Source organism: Sinocyclocheilus anshuiensis, unplaced genomic scaffold (assembly GCF_001515605.1).
Source record: "Sinocyclocheilus anshuiensis isolate Anshui unplaced genomic scaffold, SAMN03320099.WGS_v1.1 scaffold322, whole genome shotgun sequence".
In the NCBI taxonomy this organism is placed as follows: domain Eukaryota; kingdom Metazoa; phylum Chordata; class Actinopteri; order Cypriniformes; family Cyprinidae; genus Sinocyclocheilus; species Sinocyclocheilus anshuiensis.
In genome coordinates this window covers 1,589,531-1,601,638 of record NW_015542366.1, presented here as the reverse complement: position 1 = coordinate 1,601,638, position 12,108 = coordinate 1,589,531, and the positions used below count along the sequence as shown (strand labels likewise).

Sequence of the window (12,108 nt, the reverse complement as noted above, 5' to 3'; positions counted from 1 at the left end):
AAGAACACGAGCAGCTGAATTTTGGATAAACTGCCGTATAGTGGAGGAGGGATGGACTATAACTCCGTCAATGTTAATGGAGTAGTCAGGTTGGGAGGAGACAAGGGATCTAGGGCCAACAAACAGAAATTAAGTTTTTCAGTATTTAACTTTAATACATTTTGTGCCATCCATACTTTGAGATCATGTAAGCAAGATGTAAAAGACGAAGTGGGGAAAGCAGAATTGGGCTGTACGGTAAAATAGATTTGCGTATCATCAGCGTAACTGTGGAAATTTAGACCATGGTGCCGGATGATCTGACCCAGAGGAAGCATATAGATTAAGAATAGAAGTGGACAAAGGACAGATCCTTGAGGCACTCCACGAGAAAAAGTGACAGAATGAGATTTGGATTTATCAATGCTAATGAACTGTTGCCTGTCTGAGAGATATGAACCCAGCAACTGTAAGACGGTATCAGTAATACCAATCTCCGACAAACGAGATAGGAGTACAGAATGGCAAACAGTATCAAAAGCTACACTCAGGTCTAAAAGAACCAGAAGGCTGAGGGCACCCGAATCAGAAGCAAGGAGGAGGTCATTCACTACTCTTAGAAGGGCAGTTTCTGCGCTATGGAGAGGGCGAAATCCGGACTGAAATGATTCATACAGATTATTTTTATCCAAGTGAGTCTGTAATTGTTTGGCGTCCACCTTTTCTAGGACCTTAAAATAAAAAAAGAAGGTTAGAAATTGGTCTGAAATTACTTCGAACTGTGTTGTCAAGGCCAGGTCTTTTAAGTACAGGGGTGATCATAGCTATTTTCAGTCCAAGCGGTACATAACCAGTCAATAGGGAACAATTTATCATGTGGGTAGAGAGGGGAGAAAGTACAGTGGGTACGGAAAGTATTCAGACCCCCTTAAATTTTTCACTCTTTGTTATATTGCAGCCATTTGCTAAAATCATTTAAGTTAATTTTTTTTCCTCATTAATGTACACACAGCACCCCATATTGACAGAAAAACACAGAATCGTTGACATTTTTGCAGATTTATTAAAAAAGAAAAACTGAAATATCACATGGTCCTAAGTATTCAGACCCTTTGCTCAGTATTTAGTAGAAGCACCCTTTTGATCTAATACAGCCATGAGTCTTTTTGGGAAAGATGCAACAAGTTTTTCACACCTGGATTTGCAATATAACAAAGAGTGAAAAATTGAAGGGGGTCTGAATACTTTCCGTACCCACTGTATATCTGCTACTAACAGCCTACTTATTTTTCAGTTACTACTACGTCTTTCAGCAGTGACTACTGTCTTTTTCTATTTATTTAACTATTCATTACATACTAGTTATTGCACTTGACTATTATCTACTCAAGAATATGTTAGTACTTATACTCGTACTTGTTGCTTTCCAAAGAATTTAAGAATATGCGGTTTAGATTACTCAATTTTAGCTAAGTTCCAATATCAAAACAAAAAAAAAAACCCCAATAGAACCTCCAACACTAGTATCTATTATAAGTTACTAGTAAAACTGTAGAAACAATTGGAATTCACACTCTAGTCTAGTCAGAAATGTTTATATCTCAACTACACAGTGTTGGGAAGGTTACTTTGAAAATGTAATAGGTTACAGATTACAAGTTACCCTACTTAAATGTAATAAGTAGTGTAACTTTTCAATTACTTTATTAAAGTAATGTAACTGATTACTTTTTGATTACTTTTCTAAATTTCGAATGTTTTCAACTGTTAATCATTTTCAAGCATGTAAACCAGGCAAGGTTAACCTTACAGTAGTACTGAACACTGATTACCATCAGACTTTCAAAATCCTTCATCACTTGAATTAAGATTATAATATCTAAATTTTAAAGGGGTCATATGATGCTATTTTAAAGATAATTATTTTGTGTATTTGGTGTAACAGAATATGTTGACATGCTTTAATGTTCAAAAAACACATTATTTTTCAAATACTGTACATTATTGTAGGTCCTCTATGCCCCGCCTCTCTCAAACGCGTCGTTTTCAACAAAGCCCCCTCCTTTGACAAGAGCAGTCTGCTCTGATTGGCCAGCTGACCCAGTGCATTGTGATTGGCCGAACACCACACGCCTTCTTTCTTTGCGTGCACATTTGGGTGGCATTATGCTAATATTTCCACATAGTGATGTAGATATGTTGGGGGCGTGTTAGAACGAGCCGTTTTAGGTAGGCGTGGCTGATTCTTAACTTTTATAAAGAATATCTCTTTGGATTTGAGACTTTAGTCTTTGCAACTTTACAGATCTTCTTTATGCACCAAAAGCTTGTAACACTCCAAAGAGAAAGGAAAACTTGAAATCGCATCTCCTTTAAAGGAGACATTGCATGCAAAATATCTTCATTTGCATATAAATATGTCTTGGTAGTGCATAGACACAACCACTCTACAATGATAAAAATCCATTCACTCCTTTGTTTAATCCCCCAAAAACCTAGAGTTATCAAGCCAAAATGATGTCATATTGCTCAGGCCCCTCCCACGACCGCTGGCTACTGTCCCATATTAGCATATTTCCACCCTCAGCCAGTTATACGAAGTGCGTAATTTTCTCCGCGCTCGAGCAGCTGTAGCGACAACAATGTCTTATAAGCAATGCAGGTGTTTTGTTGTTAGATGTAGAGGAATATAAGAGTCCTAATTTTCTCCAGACATCAGATCCACCGAGGATGCAGTGGATTAGCTTTTGATTTTGATGGAAATGCGCTAAATTCGTTTATGTCTGCGCAAATCATTTTACTCCAGACTGCTTTCTGAATGAGGGACCATTCAAGGCAGATTTTGTTAAAAAGTTAAAACTCAAGGATGGATCAGTAGCCATTGTTTCTGATCCAGCTGCACCTACAGAAGTAGTAAGTCTCACACTTTATATTTTTTTTATGATTATTTGCTCTTCCACAGAAGAGAGGGATGGGGTGAGCAGAGCTTATCATGTAAAGAGATATGCACCAAAATGAGTCGCTGTGAACAGAGCTGTTTTTGACAAGGTAAAAAGGGTGTTGTTTTAAACGACCACTGAGACCATTTCAAGAAGACCCTAAAGAATCATACCCTCCTGACTACCAGGAAAAAAAACTGATTTGTGATTTTAGTATTTTGTCATGTCGTTACATTGTTTAGAACATATATATATTTTTTTTTAATAACATTTTTGAAAAATGATATTTTATTCAAACGTTATGCCATCTCTGTAGAGGACATCCTGACTTTGAAAAGTCCTGTTTAAAAAAAAATAAAATAAAGACATGAATAGACATGAAAAGGCAAAAACAGTGGGATTTTTGCTGTAATCGAAAATCAAATAAAAATTTTTTATACCAAACTTTATATAAAGATAATTCTCAACTGTTATGAACGATATTTTTAAAAGCCATTTTTTCTTTGTGCAAAATGTGTGTAAAATGGCCATAAACGAGTTTATTATATACAATATATCTATAAACTATCTAATTTGCATATTAATTTGTTTTTGGGGCAACATAGAATTAAAAATAAGTGCAATAATGGGAGTAATAATTAGCAAGATTTTCATATCTCATATTTAATAGGAATATTGATATATAATTGTTTCTCTATTCATTTGTGTCTCCCAAAATGTGTAACATGCTTTAAGTCCTGGTGTCCTCTACAGTGGACATGTATGAAATTGATGTCCTGTTTCATAACACAAGGTCATATTTTGATTTGAAACCCCATAACATTTTCCTGAGATGTTGATTTATGACAAACATTTTGACAATTAGTCAGATTTAAATAATTACAACATATATTTCCATAAGGGTGTTACATTTGATCACTAAATGAATGTCAGCCATTTTTAAAGACCAAGGGAGTGGTCATTGTGAAACATCCAATAATTTGGTATCTCTGAAAAGCCCTGAATGTGCTATGTACAGGAGATCCAGAAACTGTGACGTAACATCTGAGAGAAATCGCTAAAACAATGTCCTCTACAGTGGACAAAACTCCATAGTTGGTAGTCAGGAGGATACCAACTTGTGGAAAATGGGCATCCGATGTCCCCTTTGAAGCACAGCCACCACAAAATCAGACTTACTTTATGATCATTCTGAGGTTAAATACAGATTTAAAATCATAACAAGAAATAGTTTAATAGCTATGATACTGCTTTTTAAAAAAATCTAATCTTTGAATAGCTATGACAGGCAACACTGGAATCTAACAATGCCTTTGAAAAAAAAAAAAAAGTTAATCTTAAAAAAATAAAGCGTTTACATAAACCCAGACGCTAAGAAAAAAAAAGGTACAAAAGCGGTCACTGGGGCGGTACCTTTTCGAAAGGCACACCTTTGTACCTAAACAGTCCAGGTTAGTACCTTGAATGTACATATTAGTACCTAAAGTGTAAGTATTAGTACCTAAAAGGTACAAAAAGTGTGCCTTTTGAAAAGGTACTGCCCCAGTGACAGCTTTTGTACCTTTTTTTCTGAGTGTATAGGAAATAAGGGTTATCAAATAAGCATGTCGCAAACTCCTGAAATGTTGGCGTTTCATCTTTCAGAGCACTCACTGCAATTTATGAAAGAAATCAATTAAATCAGTATGTGGGAAAAAAATCAGATGTAACCCCTTTTAATCCTTAATTTTCATAACTATAATTTAATTACACATTTTTTTCTCAGTAATTAACGGATTAGTTACTATTTTGTAATTAAATTACGTAATTCCGTTACATGTAACCAGTTACTTCCCAACAGTGACTACAGATAACCATGCATTGAATAACTACGTGTCAATACTAGGGTTATGACTGCTAGTATATATAAATGAACAGGCTACAAGTAACAAAAATAGATACTGTTGTTAGCATACAGGATTAAATGTTAAATGGCCTTCCATGTCTCTAGCGCCCGCATTCGTTAGTATGCTCGCATAGCGCCCCTCTGGTCACACGGAGAATTAGTTTACTCTGCCAGGCATTGTAACGAAAACAGAAAAGGGTATAAGACTATTTTAGGGGTCTTGGACATATCAGTTACTGACCAGAAAAAGTGTTCTACATGCATGAACATTCAAAAAGTTTCTCCTTAGTGTTTGAGCTTGAAACCAGTTACCTTTTTTTGACATTTTGGTAATCTAGGTTAGATCTGAACTTTTTAACAATCTTCACATGAAACCCATTGAGACTTATGATTATTTAAAACTACTGGTTAGAAAGGTGTAGACACTTGACTAAAGTCATCTTGATTGACAAACCTTAACGTCTCACCTTACAGTTGCAAAATAATTGTAGAATGGCCAAAACAAATAGACTAACAAAATTCAACTTATTACAAACGCACTACCTTACAACAGGGTAATAAAAAAAACAAACAAAAAAAAAAGAGATGCCATTTAGAATGTTAAACAAAATCATGTTTTATTTGAGGTCTCACTTCTGGCTTGACTCTGACTTGGATGTGGAGGCTCTCAGAGAGGACAGGCGGCGTCTCTTGGCAACCTTTTCTTGACGTTTCTCCTTGGCCTCCTATAAAAAGAACATTGATATTCAGCTTTTACAACATACAACACAACGTGTGCTTTTTCAGTAATAAAGATTCAATTGAGGCATTTCTTTTTCAGAAGTCAACAAAACTTTATTCACATAGCTAGGTTAAATTGTAGGAAGACACCACCAATTAGACTCTTCACTAAACAAAAACAGCAGCCACGTACCTTCATCCTCTTGGCCAGCAGTTTGGTGTATTCTGCAGCCTCCTCCTTGTTCTTCAGTGTGCGCTGCTTCTTGAGAGCAACGCGTCTGCGCTTGTGCTGCAGCACACGTGGTGTAACCAGGCGCTGAATCTTAGGGGCCTTAGTCCTGGGTTTCTTACCTGTCAGAAAGAGCCTGGTCAGTCTCTGGATACATTTAAAACCCTTATGGTCCATAGTTTTATAGATAAACTAGATGCAGGCAAACGAATCGAGTTGACGTGATATTGAATACAAGGTGAGAAGCCACTTGTGACAGTACAAACAGCAGAACATAACCACCATTTTAAAGATCTGGTTTGAAATCATGCTAGGGACTCAACTATTTATGTACAACAAATCTAAAACGCCTGCATTTCCAAACAAACATCACTCTAGAACATTTTCCCTCCAGCTTATGTTATTTATAAATAGAAAGTGCAGCATCACAAAAAGTTAACAAATAAATTTGGACACCTTTTAATGCATATAAGACCCTATCCCAGTTCTGTAAACTATGCACTGCAGAAAGTTCGACAGAGTAATTCAGTACAACCAGCCGCTCATCATATGAATGGGGTTGTTATCCGGTTAGCAGCTCCACTGTTGCAGTTGGTACCCCACTGACCCCCCCCCCTTCCTTTAAGCTACTGATCAGCCAAAAAGGGCCTGTGATGTGCCGCAAAAAAATTCATATAAATCATGCAATTTTTAAAATTAGTAATAAATATGCCTCTTTAAGCAACCAGTAACATAACTATTGTGACTTAAGTCAAGATAGTAGGCTCAATCTCATGACGCAATATTTACTCAACACATTATGAGAAATACTGAGCATAAGCAGTCATACCTTCCTTAGTGAGGGGTCTCCTGACCACATACTGCCTGACATCATCCTCTTTGGACAGGTTGAAGAGCTTGCGGATCCTGCTAGCCCTCTTGGGTCCCAGGCGGCGAGGGACAGTGCTATCAGTCAGCCCAGGAATGTCCTTCTCACCTGAAGGAGAAGTCTATCAGACAGATGCTATGGAACAGGCCACTCAAGGTGTAGACATTCAAGATACCAGCTTGACCGTTTCTATCGCATCACACTTGCCTGGAGTACCTGCTCCCATTTACAAACAATATGCAAAGCAATAATTTTGGCAGAGCAATGCAGTACAACCAGCCACTAAGAACATGATCAGGTCATTATCCGTTAGCAGCTCCACTGTTGCTGTAGGCACCACACTGTCCCCCCTTTGAGGTTACCAACCAACCAGAAAGGGTCTGCTGGTGTGCCGTCTATGAATCATAAGTTCATTTGCACCATTAATGAAATTGCTCTTAAAATGAAAATTCTGCCATTACTCATCCCAGTTTCGGATTCCATTGACTTCAGTTATATTTTTTGACCATACAGTAAGTGCCAATGGGACTGGAAACTGTTTGGTAACCAACATTTTGCAAAATATCGTCTTTTGTGTTCAGTCACAGAGGCTCGATGGAATTTTCATTTGTGTTAAATTTAATATGGCATCTATCCCTTTAATACAAAGTGGATCCACAATCTGGATAACAACACATATTAAATTAAAACTTTTAAGTATACTCACCCTTCCTGATAATGACCAAGTTGAGAACGCTGAGGTTGGCATCAACGATGCAGCCGCGGACAGACTTGCGTTTACGCTCACCAGTACGGCGAGGGCGGTAACAGGAGTGACCCTTGCTGAGGAGGAGACGCACACGTCCATGGGTCAACACACCCTGCTTCATGGGGAAGCCCTGTTTGTCATTGCCTCCGCTGATGCGCACAACATAGCCCTACAAGATAAACACAGTTGTGCCAATTTTAATGTCAGTTTGAAGAAGTTTTTAAGTTACAAGTGCAGCATGGTGAATATTGCAGTTGTCAAGTCCACTTAAATGTGGAAAACACTACACGACTTTTGCCCCAAATTGTACTCTGGAGGAGTCGGTGCTAGTTGCCTAAAGTCAAAAGCAGTTGCAGATTTTGGGCAGTCAAGAGTTCATAGATTTCACAGAAAATCATGTAGTGTATAATGAGAACAGAGCTTCGGACTATGATTCCGTTTAATCGGAGGACATCAAACAAGCTTGATATTTTGAGCCATTTTAAGGCCGGACACTACACGACTTTTCTCCGGATTTCTCCAGAACAATCTGGATGAAAGTCTGAGCCAGATTTAACAGAAAGAGCATGAAATAAGTAAACTTTGACTAAAAGCCCCAATTAAAACAATTTGAAGAAATTTGGAGACCTTTGCATAAAGCACCTAAACAATGCACTGCAGAAAATTTGACAGAGCGATGCAATACAACTAGCCACTAATAACATGAACAGGTTGTTATCCGGATAGCAGCTCCACTGTTGTTTTTGGCACCACACTGTCCCTCCTTTTAAGCTACTGATCAGCCAAAAAGGAACTGCTAGTGTGCCACAAAAATAAATAAAGCTCAATAGGCAGCTTTGGACTGAGATTCCACTCTACTGGAGGACTTCAAACACGTTAAGATATTTTGAGTAGATTTTAAGGATGGAATACACTTCGCAACACATTTGCAGATTTGGGGCAATCCAAGTTGAAATTTCACAGTAAACTGCATAGTGTATTAAAAGGCACAGATTTTTTTTTTAGCTTCAGACTACGATTTCATCCAATTAGAAGATACCAAGCATGTTTGGTATTTTCAGCCGATTTTAAAATATATTGTTTTCATTTGTCAAGTTAATGCATTCATTTGTTGCATTTGGAATGACTTTAAAGTGTGAGATCAGTCATTTGGTGCAGTGGTTCTCAATCCCAGTCCTCACGACCCCCGCTCTGTATATTTTGCATGTCTCTCTTGTTTAACACACCTGATTCGATAATCAGCTCGTTAGAAGAGAGCTCCATAGATGAACTGTGTTCCGATTGACAGGGTCCCTACAGTGTTCATTGCTCCCTACTCCCTGAGCACAGGAAAGCCATTGAAGTTTACTTCACTTCAGAACATTCACGGATTTGTGCCACGCCATGGCCTGCAGAGTCTTCACACACAGAAGAAACTTACTACTATTAAGTGTGACATAATATACCTTTGAAAAATAAATACAATTTAAATCTCGCACACTTTAATGCCCTTTGAATGGAACACATACACTCCCTTCGAACTGGAATCATAGCGGAATATCCTGTGAAAACGTCCACTTCGCAGGGCACTTACAGTCGAATAAAACAAATGTCTGAAGTGATGAGACACATACAAAATGTGCAGAGCGGAGGGTCGCGGGGGACCTGAATTGAGAACCACTGGTTTAGTGTGTGATGTCCAGCTTTTCTTCTGTAACCATTTTCAAAGTTAGCAAGACTATGATGCCTAGTGTTTAAAATCCATTTAGATTTTAAAAATCCTTTAGTGTATTTCAATATCTTCAGTCTTAAACTGAAGGCACTGGTCAAAGGGAACCACAGTAATCAAGACTTGAAGTGTCAGACTTTTCTGCTTCACATGAAACATTAAAATGCTGGAAATGCACACACATAAAAGTCGGGATGATTCAAGTTGTAATTACTTACCTTCCACTCATCACCCAGAGAGTCTGCTGCCACCTCTGTGGCCATGCGCTTCTCATAGAAGATCCTTAGTTTGCGCTCATCATCAACTTCTATCAGCTTTTGGCAGCCAGTGGCGGGGAATGAGATATTGAGCTAGTCGGACAAGTAACAAAAAAAAAAAAAGGACAAGATAATTAAGCTGTGTGCTGTAGTTATAACTGTGATTTACAACCCCGGGGGAAACTAAAATTGCGAGGTCTTCATCGGACACGTCTCTGCTAGCTAAACAAGCGCTAATGCGACAGCAGCGGATGATAGTTCGACACTCGATAAGTCTGCTAGAACGTGTCCTAACATTGTAAATACAGCTACAATGGCGACTAAGTTGACTAATTAACCGTAGCTCGCAAGAATTTTCTAGTTTTCTAATGTGCTCACTGCATGTCTATTGCGGGCGCTGCCATGTTGCCGCACTTCCACCGCTGTGCTGCTAACGTAACAAAATCAACATCCATCCCTCAAACTGTTTGGGCCTAACTCGATTACCAAAAGTTCATCGGATTGTTTTGAGACTGTAAAATGGAACTCATTCGATATTTCCAACACATTGTGAAATATAAAACTTATAAAACAGCTTTTTCAGTCACCCTACCTTCATTATGGAGGACTTTCTAGCCCGGAGTCCACCACCGAAAAGAGACCGGATATCCGACTCGTAGTCTCACATAGACTTCCAGGTTATCGCGAGAATATGTTTTGTCGTTTGAAATAGCATGCGCACAGTACAGTTTTAGAGGAAAGTTGTGTTTTTACCAGGCTACACGACAAAACTATGAATATATAAATCTTTTTCATAAAAAACAATAGAAGATGTTAAAACGGGCATGTTAGTAAGTTATTGATGATGATTTTCATAAAGCACATAAAAGTAATGCATTACTATTTAAATATTGTTTCAATATTGAACTGAATATATTACGTTATGCTAAATAATTTTTATTAGTTACCTTTATAGCACTATATCTGTCCGAGCTAACAGTTGTATTTGTTCCCCTGAAATGTTTACACTTCTTTTTTTTCTTTTTACATGAACTCATGTTCAGGTTATAGTTTTTGAATTTCCAGTGCTCAAATACAACGGTTTATGACATGCACAGCCGATGTAAAGATATGTTTACATCAAATATTTACTATTCAACAGCAACCAGAAACAACAATGTAGCAAAGGCACTTCACACAAACAGTTCGCTTTTTATTTCATTAGTTTCATTTTATTTACATTTTGTTTTTCTTTTGTTCTAGCTATGATAGTAATTTCCTGTATTCACCCACTGCATGCACACTGACTAGAGCAAAATAATAGGCAATAAATGGCATCATTAATTATTATTTTATCGCTTTTGAGGGTACTGATGAATGCTTGGGTCAACCAGCACAGGGCCGTTTTGATGTGAATGTTGTCCTTCTTTTGTTTTGCATTGACAGTCCTCTATTATTTTTACAATTTTTATCATTTCTGTGTTGTCAGTGCATTTTAGTTTCACAGTCTTGGAAGTGATGATAACCGGTGAGCAGACAGAACAAGGAAATAAGCCTCCTTCATCCCCACTAGAGGGCGCCGTATAACTTTCCGAAACACACGTTGTTCTGGAGCTCCAACGTTTCAGTTTTCATGGAAGATCCTCTGTGAAATACAAAATGCTGTTTTACATTTACAAAATAAAACATTGTTTGTGCAGTATAAAAAAATCCATAAACTAACATTGAAATCCCCTGCCCACAGACAGTGTCCGTACCTGGGAGAAAGTGAGCGCGCGGCACTTCTCTTGACGGACCTCGACGTTCCTAATTGGCAGCACGAATCTGAAGTCTGATTTTCCACGAAACATGAACTGATTCCAGAATCCTTTCGCGTTTGTAGAGGATGACCTGTGAGCTAAATTCACGGCTGGGTTGGAGATCTTACCATTGTTCTGCAAGCTTATACGCAAAAGTTCGTTTGGATTTTCTTGAGTCACATTTCCCAACCTCGCCGCCCTTCTCAGATGTCCAATCCTGCTGCCCCCTTTTGGATCGGGTAGTGAAATTTCACGAGATCCATTTGTGGGATGCGACTCAAACCTTTTAGCAAAACGTGACTGAAAGAAGATTCCGAATACCTGCATTTGTAAGGTAAAAAATAAAACGAAATGAGCGGAGCGCATGTTCTCAATACGAAGGGTCGCAGGACAAATGCAAGGTCTGTGCAAGCGGCGTTTGCTTTATCAGGTGTGAAACCAAATGTTACAGACACCTTCGCAGACATCAAGGACACAAGACCCGAGGTAGCCTACTAGACATAGTGCGTTATATTAGTCTTTCGTTCTTTTAAAGTAGGGCACTTATTGGCATGCATGTTTCGAAAACAATATTACCAAAGCACCAATAGGCTACACAAAGTGACATAAATAAAAATAAAGGTGCCAGTACTGTTAATAATATAGCCTAATAAAAAGTCAATATACAATTCCAAATGAAACCCATAATAAAATAAATGAATGCTCCACAACATAAAGGTCTTAAATAGTCTAGTCTTTTATGTGAAGTTTGAGTTTTAATTTCAGCACAAAGCGGCACACATACACAACTACAATTAATTGAATTCTAAAGTTTTTTTAATCAGCCAAATGTTGGTTTCGTATGTGGTTTTTGTTATCCTGTGTAACCACATATTTGTAGGCCCTTTTTTATTAATTATTATTTTGGCATCAAGAATCCCCTCATCTGGACCCTTTTGACATTTCCTGGGTGTCTTAGAAGCAGATGTCATCATAGTTGAGTCAAGTGCTGAATGGA

The 12,108-nt window shown here is 38.0% G+C and overlaps 1 protein-coding gene across 1 annotated transcript; it reads right to left on the bottom strand.

Moving 5' to 3' along the window:
- Positions 1 to 5,394: 5,394 nt before the first annotated feature.
- On the bottom strand, positions 5,395 to 10,019 carry rps6 (ribosomal protein S6). The gene is made up of 6 exons (XM_016491108.1): positions 9,926 to 10,019; positions 9,295 to 9,426; positions 7,327 to 7,537; positions 6,582 to 6,728; positions 5,717 to 5,874; positions 5,395 to 5,528 (listed from the first exon to the last, which is right to left on the bottom strand). Exons 1-6 carry the CDS (start codon positions 9,929 to 9,931, stop codon positions 5,433 to 5,435), a joined length of 750 nt encoding a protein of 249 aa, XP_016346594.1. The 5' UTR covers positions 9,932 to 10,019; the 3' UTR covers positions 5,395 to 5,432.
- Between the last annotated feature and the right edge of the window lie 2,089 nt (positions 10,020 to 12,108).

What these genes read in the sequence shown, in the direction of transcription:
- rps6 (XM_016491108.1), bottom strand. An exon ending in CTTGGTCATTATCAGGAAGG is followed by an intron (nt 6,729 to 7,326) that starts GTGAGTATACTT and finishes CTTCTCCTTCAG; the next exon opens with GTGAGAAGGACATTCCTGGG. An exon ending in TGCTGGCCAAGAGGATGAAG is followed by an intron (nt 5,529 to 5,716) that starts GTACGTGGCTGC and finishes TTCTTTTTATAG; the next exon opens with GAGGCCAAGGAGAAACGTCA.